Here is a 23,670-nt window from a genome sequence, read left to right on the forward strand (position 1 = left end):
AAACAGAAACATTGTGGGGATGGGATCAAGTGAGCAGGTTGAGGAATAATTAGCCCATAAAAATAATAAACCTACATTAGGATTATTGTTTTGTCGAGAAATTATCATTATTTAACTGTCTACATCATTTCAAGGGCTACGCTATCAAGGACGGTTCTCAGTTTGTCAGCAAGTTGCGGTTCTAGTTGTGTGAAGGAAAGATGATGACAGTCAACATGTAAACAAGGAACTGAACTTCTAAAGAACAGACTAATTGTTCCCTACTGTTTCACCTCTCTCTCTAATTTAGCCAGATCATTCTGGTTCTTCCTTCTCAGGGTCGTCAGTGTGATCTCCACAGCTCCCTCAGGACCGTATCTCTCCACCATCTGATCCACTGTGACCTGACTGTCAGCGTTCCTCAATTGCCAAACAGCCAGCCCCTAATCGGGTACAGAGTTTTAGATAAAGGATATACAGTATTTGTAATCTCAAGAGCGAGTTGCGTCTATTTTTCCTGAACAATCACAAAAGGAGACCACTAGTCCCTATTGTTGGAAAATAATGACATGAAAATATAAAAAGTTGGATGCTCTTAAAAATACCATTATATAAACGTATACACTATATCTAAACAGAGATATATCTTGATCTGGTGTTCAGCCAGTACAGCTGTCCATATACACTATATCTAAACAGAGATATATCTGGTGTTCAGACAGTACAGCTGTCCAGTACAAGTCAGTTGTCTGGTAGAAGTTAAGTCTCACATGTTGTTGCCTGAGACCTGTCCAAGATGATTCAACATTCACCATATTCCAGATAGAAATTAAATCATCTTGTAGTCTGTAGTCAGGGTACCAGAGTAACACAGGTAGGCTGTCTGGTAGACAGTAGCCCTGATCTTGTAGTCTGTAGCCAGTGTACCAGAGTAACACAGGTAGGTTGTCTGGTAGACAGTAGCCCTGATCTTGTAGTCTGTAACCAGGGTACCAGAGTAACACAGGTAGGTTGTCTGGTAGACAGTAGCCCTGATCTTGTAGTCTGTAACCAGGGTACCAGAGTAACACAGGTAGGTTGTCTGGTAGACAGTAGCCCTGATCTTGTAGTCTGTAACCAGGGTACCAGAGTAACACAGGTAGGATGTCTGGTAGACAGTAGACCTGATCTTGTAGTCTGTAGTCAGTGTACCAGAGTAACACAGGTAGGATGTCTGGTAGACAGTAGACCTGATCTTGTAGTCTGTAACCAGTGTACCAGAGTAACACAGGTAGGATGTCTGGTAGACAGTAGACCTGATCTTGTAGTCTGTAACCAGTGTACCAGAGTAACACAGGTAGGATGTCTGGTAGACAGTTGCCTCACAGTGATGTCACCTTGCCTGAGACCTGGGGCTTCTATAGTAAACTACAGACTGATGGGAGTGCTGGTGAGAATGGTGACCAATCACATTACACACCAACCACCTCTGGTCAGGATGGCTCCTCCTCAAAGTACTGCTCTCTGTCTCTGATAAATGTTTTGATATCTTCTGAGGTTGTGAGGTGGTATCCATGGCTACCTCTGTCTGTCTGTCTCTTTCAGAGCATGTATTAGTATAGTGCTATAATATATCCTGATGTTGTATCCGTGGCACCCGTCTCAGACGGACTGCTATTCTAGGTCTTCGACCAGGCAGGGATCTTCTTCCTTCAGGACCTGGTAGAAGTGTTCCTGGGCGCGAGCCCCCTTCCTTACCACCATGTCTAGCAGGGCCTGGTTCTGTAGGGTCTTGGTGGATTTGCTGACCACCTCCTCCCTCTCCTCGTCATTCAGAACCCCACAATCCTGGAGACCGCGGAATAAGGACTGTAAGAGTCCCAGGCGAGTATCTAGAGCCATCCTGTGTCTTCTGATGAAGGCTCTACCAGGGGGGGCAGAGGGGTTGGCAGGAGGGGCTGCAGGGGAAACAGCTGAAACTGGGAGGGGGAAATGATGTATTAAAACCCTATCTAAGATGACAAGATACTGTCTAGGATTAACTTTAGTTTGTTATTGAGAGGTTTATAATGGGGATGATCTCTAGTTTGTTATTGAGAGGCTTATAAAGGTAATGAATATCTAGTTTGTTATTGAGAGGTTTATAATGGTGGTGAATCTCTAGTTTGTTATTGAGAAGTTTATAATGGTGGTGAATCTCTAGTTTGTTATTGAGAGGTTTATAATGGTGATGAATCTCTAGTTTGTTATTGAGAGGTTTATAATGGTGGTGAATCTGTAGTTTGTTATTGAGAGGTTTATAATGGTGATGAATCTCTAGTGTGTTAGTGAGAGGTTTATAATGATGGTGAATGTCAGTGGAAGGTCAACAGTACCTGTAGTACCTGTGTTTTACTATCTGATAAAAGGTATGTTCATTATAACCAACCATAAGCATATGATATAATATATTAATTCAGGGCCCATCTGTAAAAGAGACCTTGGTCTCAGTATGACTCCCTGATAAAATAAAAGGTAAAACAAATTAAATAACAATAATTCAAAAATGACAAAAACGACCACTACCGCTGCTACTACCACTGTTGCTACCACTACAACTGCCACTAACACCACTACTACTACCACTGCTACTGCCACTACTACTACTGCTGCCACTGCCACTACTACTACCACCACTACTACTACCGCTGCTAATACCACTGCTGCTACCACTACAACTGCCACTACCACCACTACTACTACCACTCCTGCTACCACTACTACTACTACCGCTGCTACTGCCACTACTACCACCACCACTACTACTACCGCTGCTACTGCCACTACTACTACCACTGCTACTGCCACTACTACTACCACCACTACTACTACCACTGCTACTGCCACTACTACTACCACTACTACTACCACTACTACTACTACCGCTGCTACTGCCACTACTACTACCGCTGCTACTGCCACTACTACTACCGCTGCTACTGCCACTACTACTACCGCTGCTACTGCCACTACTACTACCACCACTACTACTACCGCTGCTACTGCCACTACTACTACCTCTGCTACTGCCACTACTACTACCACCACTACTACTACCGCTGCTACTGCCACCACTACTACCACCACTACTATTACCGCTGCTACTACCACTGCTGCTACCACTACCTCCACTACTACTACCACTGCTACTGCCACTACTACTACCGCTGCTACTGCCACTACTACTACCACCACTACTACTACCGCTGCTACTGCCACTACTACTACCGCTGCTACTGCCACTACTACTACCACCACTACTACTACCGCTGCTACTGCCACTACTACTACCTCTGCTACTGCCACTACTACTACCACCACTACTACTACCGCTGCTACTGCCACCACTACTACCACCACTACTATTACCGCTGCTACTACCACTGCTGCTACCACTACCTCCACTACTACTACCACTACTACCACCACTACTACTACCGCTGCTACTACCACTGCTGCTACCACTACAACTGCCACTACCACCACTACTACTACCGCTGCTACTACCACTGCTGCTACCACTACTACTGCCACCACTACTACTACCGCTGCAACTACCACTACTACTACCGCTGCTACTACCACTGCTGCTACCACTACTACTACCACCACTACTACTACCGCTGCAACTACCACTACTACTACCGCTGCTACTGCCACTACTACTACCACCACCACTACTACTACCGCTGCTACTGCCACTACTACTACCACTGCTACTACTACTACTACCACCACTACTACTACCACTGCTACTGCCACTACTACTACCACTACTACTACCACCACTACTACTACTGCTGCTACTGCCACTACTACTACCGCTGCTACTGCCACTACTACTACCACCACTACTACTACCGCTGCTACTACCACTGCTGCTACCACTGCTGCTACCACTACTACTACCACCACTACTACTACTACCGCTGCTACTGCCACTACTACTACCACTGCTACTGCCACTACTACTACCGCTGCTACTGCCACTACTACTACCACCACTACTACTACCACCACTACTACTACCTCTGCTACTGCCACTACTACTACCACCATTACTACTACCGCTGCTACTGCCACTACTACTATTACCGCTGCTACTACCACTGCTGCTACCACTACCTCCACTACTACTACCGCTGCTACTGCCACTACTACTACCGCTGCTACTGCCACTACTACTACTGCCACTACTACTACTGCTGCTACCACTGCTGCTACCACTACTACTACTACTACTACTACTGCTGCTACTACTGCCACTACTACTACCACCACTGCTGCTACCACTACTGCTGCTACCACTACAACTGCCACTACCACCACTACTACTACTACCGCTGCTACTACCACTGCTGCTACCACTTCTACTGCCACTACCACCACTACCGCTGCTACTGCCACTACTACTACCTCCACTACTACTACTACCGCTGCTACTACCACTACAACTGCCACTACCACCACTACTACTACCGCTACTACTACCACTGCTGCTACCACTTCTACTGCCACTACCACCACTACTACTACCGCTGCTACTACCACTGGTTCTACCACTACTATTGCCACTACCACCACTACTACTACCGCTGCTACTACCACTGCTACCACTACCACCACTACTACTACCGCTGCTACTACCACTGCTACTACTACAACTGCTACTACCACTGCTACCACTACCACTGCTGCTACCACTACTACTGCCACTACCACCACTACTACTACCGCTGCTACTACCACTGCTTCTACCACTACTACTGCCACTACCACCACTACTACTACCGCTGCTACTACCACTGCTACTACCACTGCTACCACTACCACTGCTGCTACCACTACTACTGCCACTACCACCACTACTATTACCGCTGCTACTACCACTGCTTCTACTACTGCCACTACCACCACTACTACTACCGCTGCTACTACCACTGCTTCTACCACTACTACTACCACTACCACCACTACTACCACCACTACTACTACCGCTGCTACTGCCACTACTACTACCACCACTACTACTACCGCTGCTACTGCCACTACTACTACCTCTGCTACTGCCACTACTACTACCACCACTACTACTACCGCTGCTACTGCCACCACTACTACCACCACTACTATTACCGCTGCTACTACCACTGTTGCTACCACTACCTCCACTACTACTACCACTGCTACTGCCACTACTACTACCGCTGCTACTGCCACTACTACTACCACCACTTCTACTACCGCTGCTACTACCACTGCTGCTACCACTACAACTGCCACTACCACCACTACTACTACCGCTGCTACTACCACTGCTGCTACCACTACAACTGCCACTACCTCTACTACTACTACCGCTGGTGCTACCACTGCTGCTACCACTACAACTGCCACTACTACTACCGCTGCTACTACCACTGCTGCTACCACTACTACTACTACCGTTGCCACTGCCACTACTACTACCACCACTACTACTACCGCTGCTACTGCCATTACTACTACCACCACTACTACTACCGCTGCTACTACCACTGCTGCTACCACTGCTGCTACCACTACTACTACCACCACTACTACTACTACCGCTGCTACTGCCACTACTACTACCGCTGCTACTGCCACTACTACTACCACTGCTACTGCCACTACCGCTGCTACTGCCACTACTACTACCACCACTACTACTACCGCTGCTACTGCCACTACTACTACCACCACTACTACTACCGCTGCTACTGCCACTACTACTACCTCTGCTACTGCCACTACTACTACCGCTGCTACTGCCACTACTACTACCTCTGCTACTGCCACTACTACTACCACCACTACTACTACCGCTGCTACTGCCACTACTACTGCCACCACTACTACTACCGCTGCTACTGCCACTACTACTACCACCACTACTACTACTGCGGCTACTACCACTGCTGCTACCACTGCTGCTACCACTACTACTACTACTACTACTGCTGCTACTGCCACTACTACTACCACCACTGCTGCTACCACTACTGCTGCTACCACTACAACTGCCACTACCACCACTACTACTACTACCGCTACTACTACCACTGCTGCTACCACTACAACTGCCACTACCACCACTACCGCTGCTACTGCCACTACTACTACCACCACTGCTGCTACCACTACAACTGCCACTACCACCACTACTACTACCGCTGCTGCTACCACTGCTGCTACCACTACAACTGCCACTACCTCCACTACTACTACTGCTGCTACTACCACTGCTGCTACCACTACTACTACTGCCGCTGCCACTGCCACTACTACTACCACCACTACTACTACCGCTGCTACTGCCACTACTACTACCTCTGCTACTGCCACTACCACCACTACTACTACCGCTGCTACTGCCACCACTACTACTACCGCTGCTACTGCCACTACTACTACCACCACTACTACTACTGCGGCTACTACCACTGCTGCTACCACTGCTGCTACCACTACTACTACTACTACTACTGCTGCTACTGCCACTACTAATACCACCACTGCTGCTACTACCACTGCTGCTACCACTACTACTGCCACTACCACCACTACCGCTGCTACTGCCACTACTACTACCACCACTGCTGCTACCACTACAACTGCCACTACCACCACTACTACTACCGCTGCTGCTACCACTGCTGCTACCACTACAACTGCCACCACCTCCACTACTACTACTGCTGCTACTACCACTGCTGCTACCACTACTACTACTGCCGCTGCCACTACTACTACCACCACTACTACTACCGCTGCTACTGCCATTACTACTACCACTGCTACTGCCACTACTACTACCGCTGCTACTGCCACTACTACTACCACCACTACTACTACCACCACTACTACTACCGCTGCTACTGCCACTACCTCTGCTACTGCCACTACTACTACCACCACTACTACTACCGCTGCTACTGCCACTACTACTGCCACCGCTACTATTACCGCTGCTACTACCACTGCTGCTACCACTACCTCCACTACTACTACCGCTGCTACTGCCACTACTACTACCGCTGCTACTGCCACTACTACTACTGCTGCTACCACTGCTGCTACCACTACTACTACTACTACTACTACTGCTGCTACTACTGCCACTACTACTACCACCACTGCTGCTACCACTACTGCTGCTACCACTACAACTGACACTACCACCACTACTACTACTACCGCTGCTACTACCACTGCTGCTACCACTACTACTGCCACTACCACCACTACCGCTGCTACTGCCACTACTACTACCTCCACTGCTGCTTCCACTACAACTGCCACTACCACCACTACTACTACCGCTGCTACTGCCACTACTACTACCACCACTACTACTACTACCGCTGCTACTACCACTACAACTGCCACTACCACCACTACTACTACCGCTACTACTACCACTGCTGCTACCACTTCTACTGCCACTACCACCACTACTACTACCGCTGCTACTACCACTGCTACCACTACCACCACTACTACTACCGCTGCTACTACCACTGCTACTACTACCACTGCTACTACCACTGCTACCACTACCACTGCTGCTACCACTACTACTGCCACTACCACCACTACTACTACCGCTGCTACTACCACTGCTTCTACCACTACTACTGCCACTACCACCACTACTACTACCGCTGCTACTACCACTGCTACTACCACTGCTACCACTACCACTGCTGCTACCACTACTACTGCCACTACCACCACTACTACTACCGCTGCTACTACCACTGCTTCTACTACTGCCACTACCACCACTACTACTACCGCTGCTACTACCACTGCTTCTACCACTACTACTACCACTACTACCACCACTACTACTACCGCTGCTACTTCCACTGCTACTACTACCACTGCTACCACTACCACCACTGCTACCACCACTGTTACCACTACTACTGCTGCTACTACCACTGCTACTACCACTGCTACCACTACTACTGCCACTACCACCACTACTACTACCGCTGCTACTACCACTGCTGCTACTACCACCGCTGCTACTACCACCGCTGCTACTACCACCGCTGCTACTACCGCTGCTACTACCACCGCTACTACCACCACTACTACCACCGCTGCTACCACCACTTCGACCACCACTACTCCTACCGCTACCACCACTACTACTACTACCACTACCACCACTACTACTACCACTGCTACCACTACTACTACCACCACTACTACTACCACTGCTACCACTACCACCACTACTACTACCACTGCTACCGCTACCACCACTACTACTACCACCGCTACTGCTACCACCACCACCACTACTACTACCACCACTACTACTACCGCTACCACCACTACTGCTACCACCACTACTGCTACTACCACTACCACCACCACCACCACTACTACTGCCACCACCACTACTACTACTGCTACCACTACCGCCACTACTACTACTGCTACCCCCACTACTACTACTGCTACCACCACTACTACTACTACTACTACTACTATTGCTACTACTACTACTATTGCTATTACCACTACTGCCACCACCACCACTACTGCTAAAATGTAAAATGTAAATGTACTGCTATTGCTACTGCTACTACTACTGCTACTACTACTACTACTTTGTGTTACCTGGAAGCCAGACAAGTTTTTCCCAGACAGATTCTTCACCCCCATTGTCTTTCAGAAGAAGATTAAGTTGCTCAACAGCAGTTTGTATGAACAACTGAAATGTTGGGAAGTAGTTTTCATGGGATTCAAAATATACAAATTCTGCATCCTGGTAGAAAGATAAAGTGTTAGTCTATCAATGATATAATAATTAAATATATAAAGGTAACAACATCATAAGATCATGTTTATGTGCAAGCAATGCCTCTTCTCTCTCTTACTCAGATATCACCTTTGGTTGTATTAGATATCCATCTGTAAGATCTGTGGAGAGCTCATATTCTTTATTTGGAGTTAGTTGGCAGCGAGGATTTGTTTCAATATAGATGTATTTGTCTCCATTCCTTCTTTTCCACTCCTCCTGCACCTTGTTTCACAAAATCACATGTTATTATTTGTTTAAATCAGAAAACATTGTCCAAGCAATAACATTAACAAAACATTAATTCATGGTTTAATGTCCTGTGTGCTTGATTGAATTCAGCCAAAGTAGAGTTGACATTTCAGATAGTCTTACCTCTCTGATCACAACATTTCTGGGAAGCAACAACACATTCAGGATGGACCTCATTTTAGGAACAACTGGGGGTTTGTAGAACAACAAGACAAGTGCTCTTATTGGAACGGTGGGTGAGTCTTCATCCTTGACGTTTCCATAAGCAGAGAATCCAGTGATGTTTATTATGATGTGTGTTTCTGTTATCTCACGGGGAGGGATAAACTCTATGATGTCATCAGTCACATGGGCTACAGACAGGAAGTCACATCCACCACCTGGTAAAGAAAGAGAACATTTAGAGCTGTCTCTGACCAACAAGACAAACATAACAATGCTGAGACTAAAGCAAAAAATAAAATACACAATAATTAGTAAATAAATAAGCAAATAATGAGAATATGATCTTTCAGAAGAGTCCTGAAACATGAAAGGTGAAATTAACCCTTCATGATATTATTACTCACTATTGTAGATCTCACAGTGTGGGAGGTATAGTTGACAGACAGAACCGTTAAGGCATGTAAACTTGAACAGGGGTCCTGCAGGTCTCTTGCCATTCTGGGATAGAAGCCTCCAGTCCCAGGGGACTGTCCTATAGAGCACCTCTCCCTCTCCCTCCATCCTAAACACCAGGCCTGTTATACTGCACTGGAACAGACCTGCACTGGGGCACTCTAACCTGTAGAACAAACAAGGATTTCATTTTGTGAGATTTCCTGGATTTAAGGTTTTATACAAACTACCAACGAGAAACATTAAATATATCAAGTTACCGGTACTCTCCCCTGTTGTCCTGATCATGGATTTCAGGTGTAAATTCATCTGGAGAACTCTAAAATGTAGAAACAATAGATACTGTAATTCAACCAGTAGTGTGAAGAATAGTTTTTAAATTCAAATGTTCTCTCTTTCAGTCTTTCTCTCTTTACACTGAGGGTCTTACCATGTGATGGTGATCCAGGAAGAGAGGAGAATCTAAAGAGAGCCAGATAAACATCAATCATCATGTTTTACTATACAACTTCAACTTCATCATTGTTCCAGATTGAGATGTTTGCTGTATAGCTGTTACCCCTTTCTCTTCCCAACTCCTCATCCATCCTCTGGGTGTTCTCCTGGGTGTTCTCCTGGATGTTCTCCTGGATGTTCTCCTGGGTGTTCTCCTGGGTGTTCTCCTGGATGTTCTCCTGGATGTTCTCCTGGGTGTTCTCCTGGATGTTCTCCTGGGTGTTCTCCTGGGTGTTCTCCTGGGTGTTCTCCTGGATGTTCTCCTGGGTGTTCTCCTGGGTGTTCTCCTGGGTGTTCTCCTGGGTGTTCTCCTGGATGTTCTCCTGGATGTTCTCCTGGGTGTTCTCCTGGATGTTCTCCTGGATGTTCTCCTGGATGTTCTCCTGGGTGTTCTCCTGGATGTTCTCCTGGATGTTCTCCTGGATGTTCTCCTGGGTGTTCTCCTGGGTGTTCTCCTGGGTGTTCTCCTGGGTGTTCTCCTGGGTGTTCTCCTGGGTGTTCTCCTGGATGTTCTCCTGGGTGTTCTCCTGGATGTTCTCCTGGATGTTCTCCTGGGTGTTCTCCTGGGTGTTCTCCTGGATGTTCTCCTGGATGTTCTCCTGGATGTTCTCCTGGGTGTTCTCCTGGATGTTCTCCTGGGTGTTCTCCTGGATGTTCTCCTGGGTGTTCTCCTGGATGTTCTCCTGGGTGTTCTCCTGGGTGTTCTCCTGGGTGTTCTCCTGGGTGTTCTCCTGGGTGTTCTCCTGGATGTTCTCCTGGGTGTTCTCCTGGGTGTTCTCCTGGATGTTCTCCTGGGTGTTCTCCTGGGTGTTCTCCTGGATGTTCTCCTGGGTGTTCTCCTGGGTGTTCTCCTGGGTGTTCTCCTGGATGTTCTCCTGGGTGTTCTCCTGGGTGTTCTCCTGGGTGTTCTCCTGGGTGTTCTCCTGGGTGTTCTCCTGGGTGTTCTCCTGGGTGTTCACAGATACCTCTGTGTTGAGACTGTTAGCCATCTCCAGTGGTCTCTCTAGGATGGTTGAAAAGCTCATCTCTAGCTTTGGGATTTTCTGGATTCAAATCAACAGAATAGATAGAGACATACTTCTATAATAGCAACATGTTCTATGTTAATTTGACCCGTCTTATGTACTATTGTGAACATGTTGGTCACCATGGCAGCAGTGAGAAGGGCAGGGACAATCAGGCACCTTATGTTTGATGAGGAATGGGGCTCTGTCAGTCAGTGGGACACAATCCTCCTCAATCTTTTCGCCCCTAGAAACTAGACCAGGCCAGGATGGTTTCTCACTTGTTCTCCTTTTCTTTCCTGCAGGGGTCATCAAAAAGAGAGAGAAAGAAAGTGTAGAGTGAAAAGAGGGAGAGAAAGAGAGAGTTTAAAGTGTTGTTAGCTGGTTAACATACCAACAGGCTAGTGTAATAGTCAGTTAAGAAACAGTCAACAGGCTGTGCGGGATCTTTGTGTGAATCTCTATCACTCAATATCCCAGATCTGAGTGTGTAATGATAAATCTATCGTCTGGTTGTGTTACCTCTACTGTGATATCTCTCAAACTTCTCTGCCATATCTTCCCGCTTCATCCTCCTCAGGATCCTCTGTGTGATCTCCTCAGCTCTCTCAGGGCCGTATGTCTTCACCATCTGATCTGCTGTGACCTGTCTGTCAGCGTTTTCCAGCTGAGTTTCTGGGATGGGAGGAAAGGCAGTCAGGTAAGGTGGAAGCTGTTTGCTTGGAGTCAATTCCTGCTGAAATATCTTCAGCTCGTCTGTGCTCAGCTCCCCCAGAGTGGCCAGCAGCAGAGCTTCTCTTTTCTTCTCTGCAGGTTTCTAAGAAAACAACAACAGAACAGATATAATTTTAATTTGGTGACAACCCTTTCTTTCTGTCAGTCTGTCTCCATGTCTTTTACCAGGTGTGGGCTATGTTAACCTAAACATCCCCTCTCCTCCTCACCGTGACCAGTTCATATTTGTCCTTTCTGATTCCAGTGTCTTTGCTGCCTGCTGCCTCTCTGTACAAGGCTCTAGAACTTCTAGCCAGAGTGACATGTTTCTCCTCTCTCTTTTCATCACTGCCAGTATCTGATGAGTCGCTCCACCATTTTGTTTCTGTTATAGATACAGCTATAGAAGATGAAGTGAAGAGAGATAATGGTGTTATTGTCTCATTACATTTTCCTGTTTATCTACAATTATCCATCTACATCATGTTGTCTTCGTTTAAGTAATTACAATGAGCCTGTCCTCCTATAACTCCCCCAACCAGCCTCCTCTGGCTTAGACCTAGACTGAACTGTGGTTGTGATGTATAGATTGATGTACATTATTGTTATATTACCTCTAGTGTGATCTCTCTCTAACTTCTCTGCTAGGTCTACCCGCTTCATCCACCTCAGGGTCCTCAGTGTGTTCCTCACAGCTCCCTCAGGGCCGTATCTCTCCACCATCTGATCCACTGTGTCCTGTCTGTCAACGTTCTCCAGCTGACTCTCTGGGATGGGAGGAAAGCCAGGCAGCTGGACCGTAGTCAGGTGAGACTGAAATGTCTTCAGCTGTTTTTCAGTGAGCTCCTCCAGAGTGGTCAGCAGCAGAGCTGGAACATCCAACATGGAGGATCTCTAAAATAACAAAGACGACAAGTTAGAAATAAAGGGATAGGAATACAGACTACTGATATAAAAATAAAGAACATGAACATAGCCACACACACATACAAACAACGTGATACAGGAAAATATTTTACATACTGCTACTCTCTGTTTGTCATATATGCATAGTCACTTTAACCATACCTACATGTACATACTACTTCAATTAGCCCAACTAACCAGTGTCTTTATATAGCCTCGCTACCGTATGTAGCCTCACTACTGTATATAGCCTCGCTGCCGTATATATAGCCTCGCTACCGTATGTAGCCTCACTACTGTATATAGCCTCGCTGCCGTATATATAGCCTCGTTACCGTATATAGCCTCACTACTGTATATAGCCTCGCTACCGTATATAGCCTCACTACTGTATATAGCCTCACTACTGTATATAGCCTCTCTACTGTATATAGCCTCGCTACTGTTATTTTTCACTGTCTTTTTACTGTTGTTTTTATTTCTTTACTTATCTATTGTTCACCTAATACCTATTTTTTACAAAAAAATTGCACTATTGGTTAGAGCCTGCTAGTAAGCATTTCACTGTAAGGTCTACACCTGTTGTATTCGGCGCACGTGACAAATAAACTTTGATTTGATTCACAGCTTTTTTTGTCTGATGGTGTGTGTAGGGATGCCGCCTGACTCCCACCACTCATAGTGTATGTGTGTACTGTATCATTTCATACTGTAGAACTGACTATGACAGTGAGTACAGGTGATGTAACATATGAGGGTAGAACTGTAGAACTGACTATGACAGTGAGTACAGGTGATGTAACATATGAGGGTAGAACTGTAGAACTAACTATGACAGTGAGTACAGGTGTTTTAACATATGAGGGTAGAACTGTAGAACTGACTATGACAGTGAGTACAGGTGTTTTAACATATGAGGGTAGAACTGTAGAACTGACTATGACAGTGAGTACAGGTGATGTAACATATGAGGGTAGAACTGTAGAACTGACTATGACAGTGAGTACAGGCGTTTTAACATATGAGGGTAGAACTGTAGAACTGACTATGACAGTGAGTACAGGTGTTTTAACATATGAGGGTTGAAGTGTAGAACTGACTATGACAGTGAGTACAGGTGATGTAACATATGAGGGTAGAACTGTAGAACTGACTATGACAGTGAGTACAGGTGATGTAACATATGAGGGTAGAACTGTAGAACTGACTATGACAGTGAGTACAGGTGTTGTAACATATGAGGGTAGAACTGTAGAACTGACTATGACAGTGAGCACAGGTGTTTTAACATATGAGGGTTGAAGTGTTCCAACACATTTATCTAACCGTCCTCTTACCTGTGAGATGAGCTGTCCTGAACTACCAGCAGAATCTAACGACAACAACTCCTTAGACGAACCAGAGAAGGAAGGAGGGGGCGCTGGAGTGAAAGGAGGCCATGAAGGGTAACAGAAGGATATGGGCCTGAGTTGAAATAAGGACAAGTGAGAGGGTGAGGCAGTACCTGAGAAAGAGGGGGAAACATGGGAAATAGAGGGGAAGATAGGAGGGGGGATAGAGAGTCAGTTAGGGTTCTTGTCTACAATCCTACTTCTCTGATCTCTCTAACTTCTCTGCCAGATCATTCTGGTTCATCTTCCAGATTAGGAAGCTCAGGAAGAGATATACAGCCATGATTAGAAAGTCTCATCTGTTTGTGAAATCTTCCCTACTGTATTGGTGAATGTATGTATGGAATGGAATGAATGTTGGATTGTTGTTTAATCATAATGGGGTCACCTGGATACATCCTCAATACAAATTACTAAAGAAGACCTGCTGAATGTTATTATGAAGTCAGTTGAATGTTGTTTCTGGTTAGACCTACACTGAACTGTGGTTGTGATGTATAGATTGATGTACTGTACATTCTGGTTATGTTACCTTCTCCATGAGCTCTCTCTACCTTCTCTGCTAGGTCTACTCGATTCATCCACTTCAGGGTCATAAGTGTGATCTTCACAGCTCTCTCAGGGCTGTATCTCTTCATCATCTGATCCACTGTGACCTGTCTGTCAGTGTTCTCCAGCTGACTCTCTGGGATGGGAGGACAGCAAGGCAGCCAGGCCCTATACAGGTACCACTGAAATGTCTTCAGCTCGTGTGGGTTCATCTCCTCCAGAGTGGTCAGTAGCACAGCTGGAACAGCCAACATTCTCTAAAACAACAAAGGTGAGGAAGGAATAGAAAACCTGACTACTGATATAAAATAAAGACCATGAATATATTCATATTGTTAAGACATACTAGAATATTTCTACTGGTCTCTCAATATCACATATCATCATGAAATAGATTACATAAGGAGCTTTAACACACACACACACACACACACACACACACACACACACACACACACACACACACACACACACACACACACACACACACACACACACACACACACACACACACACACACACACACACACACACAGTATGTGGCTGTGATCTATATGTGGTTTGATCACAATTACATTTGACCTCTCAGACATGACCACTATTGTTACCTTCATGAACCTCAGCTTCTCCTTCAGCATAGAGATCTCAGTCTCCAGATCACGACACTCCTCCTCAGACAGGGTCAAACTGGACACAAGAAACAGTCACACACTGTTCTGTTCCCCTACACCACCACCACATGCTGTGGTCACTACACTGTTCTGTTCCCCTACACCACCACCACATGCTGTGGTCACTACACTGTTCTGTTCCCCTACACCACCACCACATGCTGTGGTCACTACACTGTTCTGTTCCCCTACACCACCACCACCACATGCTGTGGTCACTACACTGTTCTGTTCTCCTACACCACCACCACATGCTGTGGTCACTACACTGTTCTGTTCCCCTACACCACCACCACATGCTCTGGTCACTACACTGTTCTGTTCCCCTACACCACCACCACATGCTGTGGTCACTACACTGTTCTGTTCTCCTACACCACCACCACATGCTGTGGTCACTACACTGTTCTGTTCCCCTACAGCACCACCACCACATGCTGTGGTCACTACACTGTTCTGTTCCCCTACACCACCACCACATGCTGTGGTCACTACACTGTTCTGTTCCCCTACACCACCACCACATGCTGTGGTCACTACACTGTTCTGTTCCCCTACACCACCACCACATGCTGTGGTCACTACACTGTTCTGTTCCCCTACACCACCACCACATGCTGTGGTCACTACACTGTTCTGTTCCCTACACCACCACCACATGCTGTGGTCACTACACTGTTCTGTTCCCCTACACCACCACCACATGCTGTGGTCACTTCACTGTTCTGTTCCCCTACACCACCACCACATGCTGTGGTCACTACACTGTTCTGTTCCCCTACACCACCACCACATGCTGTGGTCACTACACTGTTCTGTTCCCCTACACCACCACCACATGCTGTGGTCACTTCACTGTTCTGTTCCCCTACACCACCACCACATGCTGTGGTCACTACACTGTTCTGTTCCCCTACACCACCACCACATGCTGTGGTCACTACACTGTTCTGTTCCCCTACACCACCACCACATGCTGTGGTCACTACACTGTTCTGTTCCCCTACACCACCACCACATGCTGTGGTCACTTCACTGTTCTGTTCCCCTACAGCACCACCACATGCTGTGGTCACTTCACTGTTCTGTTCCCCTACACCACCACCACATGCTGTGGTCACTACACTGTTCTGTTCCCCTACACCACCACCACCACATGCTGTGGTCACTACACTGTTCTGTTCCCCTACACCACCACCACCACATGCTGTGGTCACTACACTGTTCTGTTCCCCTACACCACCACCACATGATGTGGTCACTTCACTGTTCTGTTCCCCTACAGCACCACCACATGCTGTGGTCACTTCACTGTTCTGTTCCCCTACACCACCACCACCACATGCTGTGGTCACTACACTGTTCTGTTCCCCTACACCACCACCACCACATGCTGTGGTCACTACACTGTTCTGTTCCCCTACACCACCACCACATGCTGTGGTCACTACACTGTTCTGTTCCCCTACACCACCACCACCACATGCTGTGGTCACTACACTGTTCTGTTCCCCTACAGCACCACCACATGCTGTGGTCACTACACTGTTCTGTTCCCTTACACCACCACCACCACATGCTGTGGTCACTACACTGTTCTGTTCTCCTACACCACCACCACATGCTGTGGTCACCACACTGTTCTGTTCGCCTACACCACCACCACATGCTGTGGTCACTACACTGTTCTGTTCTCCTACACCACCACCACATGCTGTGGTCACTACACTGTTCTGTTCCCCTACAGCACCACCACCACATGCTGTGGTCACTACACTGTTCTGTTCCCCTACACCACCACCACATGCTGTGGTCACTACACTGTTTTGTTCCCCTACAGCACCACCACATGCTGTGGTCACTACACTGTTCTGTTCCCCTACACCACCACCACATGCTGTGGTCACTACACTGTTCTGTTCCCTACACCACCACCACATGCTGTGGTCACTACACTGTTCTGTTCCCCTACACCACCACCACATGCTGTGGTCACTACACTGTTCTGTTCCCCTACACCACCACCACATGCTGTGGTCACTACACTGTTCTGTTCCCCTACACCACCACCACATGCTGTGGTCACTACACTGTTCTGTTCCCCTACAGCACCACCACATGCTGTGGTCACTACACTGTTCTGTTCCCCTACACCACCACCACCACATGCTGTGGTCACTACACTGTTCTGTTCCCCTACACCACCACCACATGCTGTGGTCACTTCACTGTTCTGTTCCCCTACACCACCACCACATGCTGTGGTCACTACACTGTTCTGTTCCCCTACACCACCACCACATGCTGTGGTCACTACACTGTTCTGTTCCTCTACACCACCACCACATGCTGTGGTCACTACACTGTTCTGTTCCCCTACACCACCACCACATGCTGTGGTCACTACACTGTTCTGTTCCCCTACACCACCACCACATGCTGTGGTCACTACACTGTTCTGTTCCCCTACACCACCACCACATGCTGTGGTCACTACACTGTTCTGTTCCCCTACACCACCACCACATGCTGCGGTAACTACACTGTTCTGTTCCCCTACACCACCACCGCATGCTGTGGTCACTACACTGTTCTGTTCCCCTACACCACCACCACATGCTGTGGTCACTACACTGTTCTGTTCCCCTACAGCACCACCACATGCTGTGGTCACTTCACTGTTCTGTTCCCCTACACCACCACCACATGCTGTGGTCACTACACTGTTCTGTTCCCCTACACCACCACCACCACATGCTGTGGTCACTACACTGTTCTGTTCCCCTACACCACCACCACATGCTGTGGTCACTACACTGTTCTGTTCCCCTACACACCACCACCACATGCTGTGGTCACTACACTGTTCTGTTCCCCTACACCACCACCACCACATGCTGTGGTCACTACACTGTTCTGTTCCCCTACACCCACCACCACATGCTGTGGTCACTACACTGTTCTGTTCCCCTACCACCCACTGGTTCCCCCACATGCTGTGGTCACTACACTGTTCTGTTCCCCTACACCACCACCACATGCTGTGGTCACTACACTGTTCTGTTCCCCTACACCACCACCACATGCTGTGGTCACTACACTGTTCTGTTCCCCTACACCACCACCACATGCTGTGGTCACTACACTGTTCTGTTCCCCTACACCACCCACCACATGCTGTGGTCACTACACTGTTCTGTTCCCCTACACCACCACCACATGCTGTGGTCACTACACTGTTCTGTTCCCCTACACCACCACCACATGCTGTGGTCACTACACTGTTCTGTTCCCCTACACCACCACCACATGCTGTGGTCACTACACTGTTCTGTTCCCCTACACCACCACCACATGATGTGGTCACTACACTGTTCTGTTCCCCTACACCACCACCACATGCTGTGGTCACTACACTGGTCATGAGGATGATTTCATAAAATATGTTATGGTACAGTTGTTAATATCAGACTGATAATACTTTTATTATGTCCACTCACCTTCCAGAAGAGGTGCTGGCAGACTGCTCATCCCTGTTGGCCTCTGCCTGCAACACATACACCCATAAACAAACATACACAGTATTCTTCAGAGAATACTGTGATCTGCTGTATGTGGTTTGCTCACATTGACTTTAGACATGGCCACTAGTCTTACCTTCAGCACCTCCAGGTTTCCCTCCAGCCTAGAGATCTCAGTCTCCAGAACACAATACTTCTCTCCGGACGGGGTCAACCTGGACACAGGAAACAGTCACAAACTACTCTGTTCCCCTACACCACCACCACCACATGCTGTGGTCACTACACTGTTCTGTTCCCCTACACCACCACCACATGCTGTGGTCACTACACTGTTCTATTCCCTTACACCATCACCACATGCTGTGGTCACTACACTGTTCTATACTGTTCTAGAAACCAGTGGAGGCTGCTGAGGGGAGGACGGCTCATAGTAAAGCCTTGAATAAAGTCAATGGAATGGTATCAAACATGTGGTTTCCATTCCATTGACCATTCCAGCCTTTACTATGAGCCGTCCTCCCCTCAGCAGCATCCACTGGTTTCTTCCTAGGTTCCTGCCTTTCTCGAGAGTTTCTGCATTTAATGCTCTGAGGGGTGGTCAGTCCTCTTCCAAATCAAATCAAATCAAATGTTATTGGTCACATACACGTGGTTAGCAGATGTTAATGCGAGTGTAACGAACTGCTTATGCTTCTAGTTCTGACTATGCAGTAACATCTAACAAGTAATCGAACAATCTACCTTATACACACAAATGTAAAGGGATGAATAAGAATATGTACATATAAATATATGGATGAGCGATGGCTGTGCGGCATAGGCAATATGCAGTAGACGGTATAGAATACAGTATATACTGTACATATTAGTAATGTAGGATATGTAAACATTATTAAAGTTGCGTTATTTAAAGTGACTAGTGATACCTTTATAATGTCCATTTATTTAAGTGGCCAGAGATTTGAGTCTGTATGTTGGCAGCAGTCTCTCTATGTTAGTGACGGCTGTTTAACAGTCTGATGGCCTTGAGATAGAAGCTGTTTTTCAGTCTCTTGGTCCCAGCTTTGATGCACCTGTATTGACCTCGCCTTCTGGATGATAGCGGGGTGAACAGGTAGTGGCTAGGGTGGTTGTTGTCCTTGATGATCTTTTTGGCCTTCCTGTGACATCAGGTGCTGCAGGTGTCCTGGAGGGCAGGTAGTTTGCCCCCGGTGATGCATTGTGCAGACCGTACTACCCTCTGGAGACCCTTGCGGTTGAGGCTGGTGGAGGGAGCAGCCCCCTATCCACATCGACGGGACAGCAGTGGAGAAGGTGGAAAGTTAAGTTCCTCGGCGTACACATCACAGACAAACTGAAATGGTCCACCCACACAGACAGTGTGGTGATGAAGGCGCAACAGCGCCTCTTCAACCTCAGGAGGCTGAAGAAATTTGGCTTGTCACCTAAAACCCTCACAACTTTTACAGATGCACAATTGAGAGCATCCTGTCGGGTTGTATCACCGCCTGGTACGGCAACTGCACCGCCCACAACCACATGGCTCTCCAGAGGGTGATGCGGTCTGCACAACGCATCACCGGGGGCAAACTACCTGCCCTCCATGACACCTACAGTACCCGATGTCACAGGAAGGCCAAAAAGATCATCAATGACAACAACCACCCGAGCCACTGCCTGTTTACCCCGCTACCATCCAGAAGGCGAGGTCAGTACAGGTGCATCAAAGCTGGAACCGAGAGACTGAAAAATAGCTTCTATCTCAAGGACATCAGACTGTTAAACAGCCATCATTAACATAGAGAGGCTGCTGCCTACATACAGACTTGAAATCATTGGCCACTTTAATAAATAGATCACTAGTCACTTTAATAATGCCACTTTAATAATGTTTACATATCTTACATTACTCATCCCATATGTATATACTGTATTTTATACCATCTATTGCCACTCGGTCATCGCTCATCCATATATTTATATGCATATATTTTTATTCCATCCCTACTTAGATTTTTGTGTATAAGGTAGTTGTTGTGGAATTGATAGATTACTTGTTAGATATTACTGCACGGTCGGAACTAGAAGCACACGCATTTTGCTACACTCACAATAACATCTGCTAACCATGTGTATGTGACCAATACATTTGATTTGAAGTGGATCTATGTAATATTTAAAGCAGCTCAGCTGATGCAGAAATCCAGCACCTTTGAGTGGACAGAACCAAATTCTTTAGAATTCTACAGTGGAAAGAACCAAATTCTATAGAATTCTACAGTGGACAGAACCAAATTCTATAGAATTCTACAGTGGACAGAACCAAATTCTATAGAATTCTACAGTGGACAGAACCAAATTCTATAGAATTCTACAGTGGACAGCACCAAATTCTATAGAATTCTACAGTGGACAGAACCAAATTCTATAGAATTCTACAGTGGACAGCACCAAATTCTATAGAATTCTACAGTATACCATTTGTGGACAGGGAGACGGTCCACTCATAGCCTTACTTATTTTCTAATGGTCAAAGTTTGAGTCCGTTTTTATTTACATTTTCTCTTGTTGCCTTTTCTACATAGAGTAGAAAAGTTAGATTTTTGTTGCATTTAAGGGAGTTAATGTCTTATTAACGTCTTATTCAGGGGAGCTGAGCCCCGTAATTCACACCCTGGACTAGTATACTCTATGTCCACTCATATCCACTCTGAGAGGTTTCCCTGGCTGTACCAGGTAGAGAATAGATAATAGACTCTATGTCCACTCATATCCACTCTGAGGGGTGGTCCTGGCTGTACCAGGTAGAGAATATAATCTATGTCCACTCATATCCACTCTGAGGGGTGTCCCTGGCTGTACCAGGTAGAGAATATACTCTATGTTCACTCATATCCACTCTGAGGGGTGTCCCTGGCTGTACCAGGTAGAGAATAGATAATATACTCTATGTCCACTCATATCCACTCTGAGGGGTGTCCCTGGCTGTACCAGGTAGATAATATACTCTATATCCACTCTGAGGGGTGGTTCTGGCTGTACCAGGTAGAGAATATAATCTATGTCCACTCATATCCACTCTGAGGGGTGTCCCTGGCTGTACCAGGTAGATAATATACTCTATGTCCACTCATATCCACTCTGAGGGGTGGTCCTGGCTGTACCAGGTAGAGAATAGATAATAGACTCTATGCCCACTCATATCCACTCTGAGGGGTGTCCCTGGCTGTACCAGGTAGATAATATACTCTATATTCACTCACATTCCAGAAGAGGTGCTGGGGAGTTCGCTGGACGGCTCTTCACTCTCCTCCCCTGCTGGCTTCCTTTCCTTTTCAGAGGCAGCTACCTCCTGCACACACCACACACAACTTTATGGATGAAACAGTCATTGTTGAGAACACTGTCTGTTGTCATGTCTCTTGCCAACATCTCTTGAATGAGATGGTATGCGATTGAAATAGAAAAAGTTTACCAAGTACAATGCAGATAACATATTTCAGCCTTATTCAGTCCTTCGAATGACGTGCAAAGTACTAGCTATGAATTCATAGGATATGACTGTGAATTCATAGCTAGATTATAACCTAGACATTTTATTGTAGGCCTATGAACTATTAACTCACATGTCGTTGCATTTCGTCATGCAAGTCACTTTTCCCCATTATTCCCATTACTTTGATCGAGTCAATCTCGCACTTTCATGTTACTGTAATTGAAATATGAAATGGATACAATGTAGCCAACTGTACTGTTTATTAAAAACAAATTTTTCCCGGGATATTTACAGATAAATGTAATATCCATGAAAGAACTGCATACTCAGTTTTCCGTCAAACTATTTTCTTACCCTGAATCCGTCCATTTTCACACACTACAGGCGCAGCCAGCTGACTGGTAAATAATGAAGCCTGACAGCAGAGCGCTACAGTTTCCTTTAGTTTTCAGCAGCCCAGCCCATCCTGTGGTGCATCCTCCCTATTGTCTCCAGCAAGCACAGGATGCTGCGCGGTGAAACACCACTTCCCATTCATTTGAATGGAAGGAAAGCGGTGAGAAACGGAGAGGGCGGGGGACCTTTGGGTGGTGCGAAGGTGGCCCGGGAGGCGGTGAAAAATAGAAACTTTTTCCAACTTTATTGTAACGCCCTGGCCATAGAGAGGGGTTTTTGTTCTTTATTTTGGTTAGGCCAGGGTGTTACATTGGGTGGGCGTTCTATGTGCATTTTCCTATGTTGGTTTGTTTAACCTGTCTGGGCTAGGGGGCAGTATTGAGAATTTTGGAAAAAATATGTTCCCATTTTTAACTGCCTCCTACACCAACTCAGAAGCTAGAATATGCATATTATTGTTCAGGTTTGGATAGAAAACACTCTGAATTTTCTAAAACTGTTTGAATGGTGTCTGTGAGTATAACAGAACTCCTATGGCAGGCAAAAACCTGACAAGGTTTCAAGCAGGAAGTACCCTGTCTGACAAGGAGTCGTGCGTCTTGCATCTTTTTATTGAAAAGTAAGGATCTTAGCTGTAACGTGACAATTCCCAGGGCTCCAATAGGCTCTCAGAGCCCGCGAAAAACCTGAAGGTTTACGAGGGAGCCTCAGGCTGAAACAGATTATCGCCTTTTGTAAGTGGATGCTCAGAGGACCTTTGAATGAGGCGCGTGCACGAGTCGCTCCCGAGGAGAAATTTTATTCGGCTGTTTAGGCTC

At 46.7% G+C, this 23,670-nt stretch overlaps 1 protein-coding gene across 1 annotated transcript; it reads right to left on the reverse strand.

The window, feature by feature from the left end:
- Positions 1-279: 279 nt before the first annotated feature.
- Positions 280-23,026, reverse strand: LOC115178189 (uncharacterized). The gene is made up of 19 exons (XM_029739266.1): positions 22,811-23,026; positions 22,224-22,312; positions 19,094-19,172; positions 18,937-18,983; positions 15,374-15,452; positions 14,749-15,022; positions 14,163-14,329; positions 12,534-12,813; positions 12,150-12,319; positions 11,728-12,022; positions 11,386-11,504; positions 10,266-11,244; positions 10,137-10,168; positions 9,967-10,025; positions 9,658-9,872; positions 9,212-9,468; positions 8,927-9,061; positions 8,656-8,803; positions 280-1,937 (listed from the first exon to the last, which is right to left on the reverse strand). The coding sequence occupies exons 1-19, from the start codon at positions 22,823-22,825 to the stop codon at positions 1,633-1,635; spliced, it is 3,744 nt and encodes a 1,247-aa protein (XP_029595126.1). The 5' UTR covers positions 22,826-23,026; the 3' UTR covers positions 280-1,632.
- Positions 23,027-23,670: the final 644 nt, after the last annotated feature.

The sequence above is a fragment of the Salmo trutta genome, chromosome 38, assembly GCF_901001165.1.
Source record: "Salmo trutta chromosome 38, fSalTru1.1, whole genome shotgun sequence".
In the NCBI taxonomy this organism is placed as follows: domain Eukaryota; kingdom Metazoa; phylum Chordata; class Actinopteri; order Salmoniformes; family Salmonidae; genus Salmo; species Salmo trutta.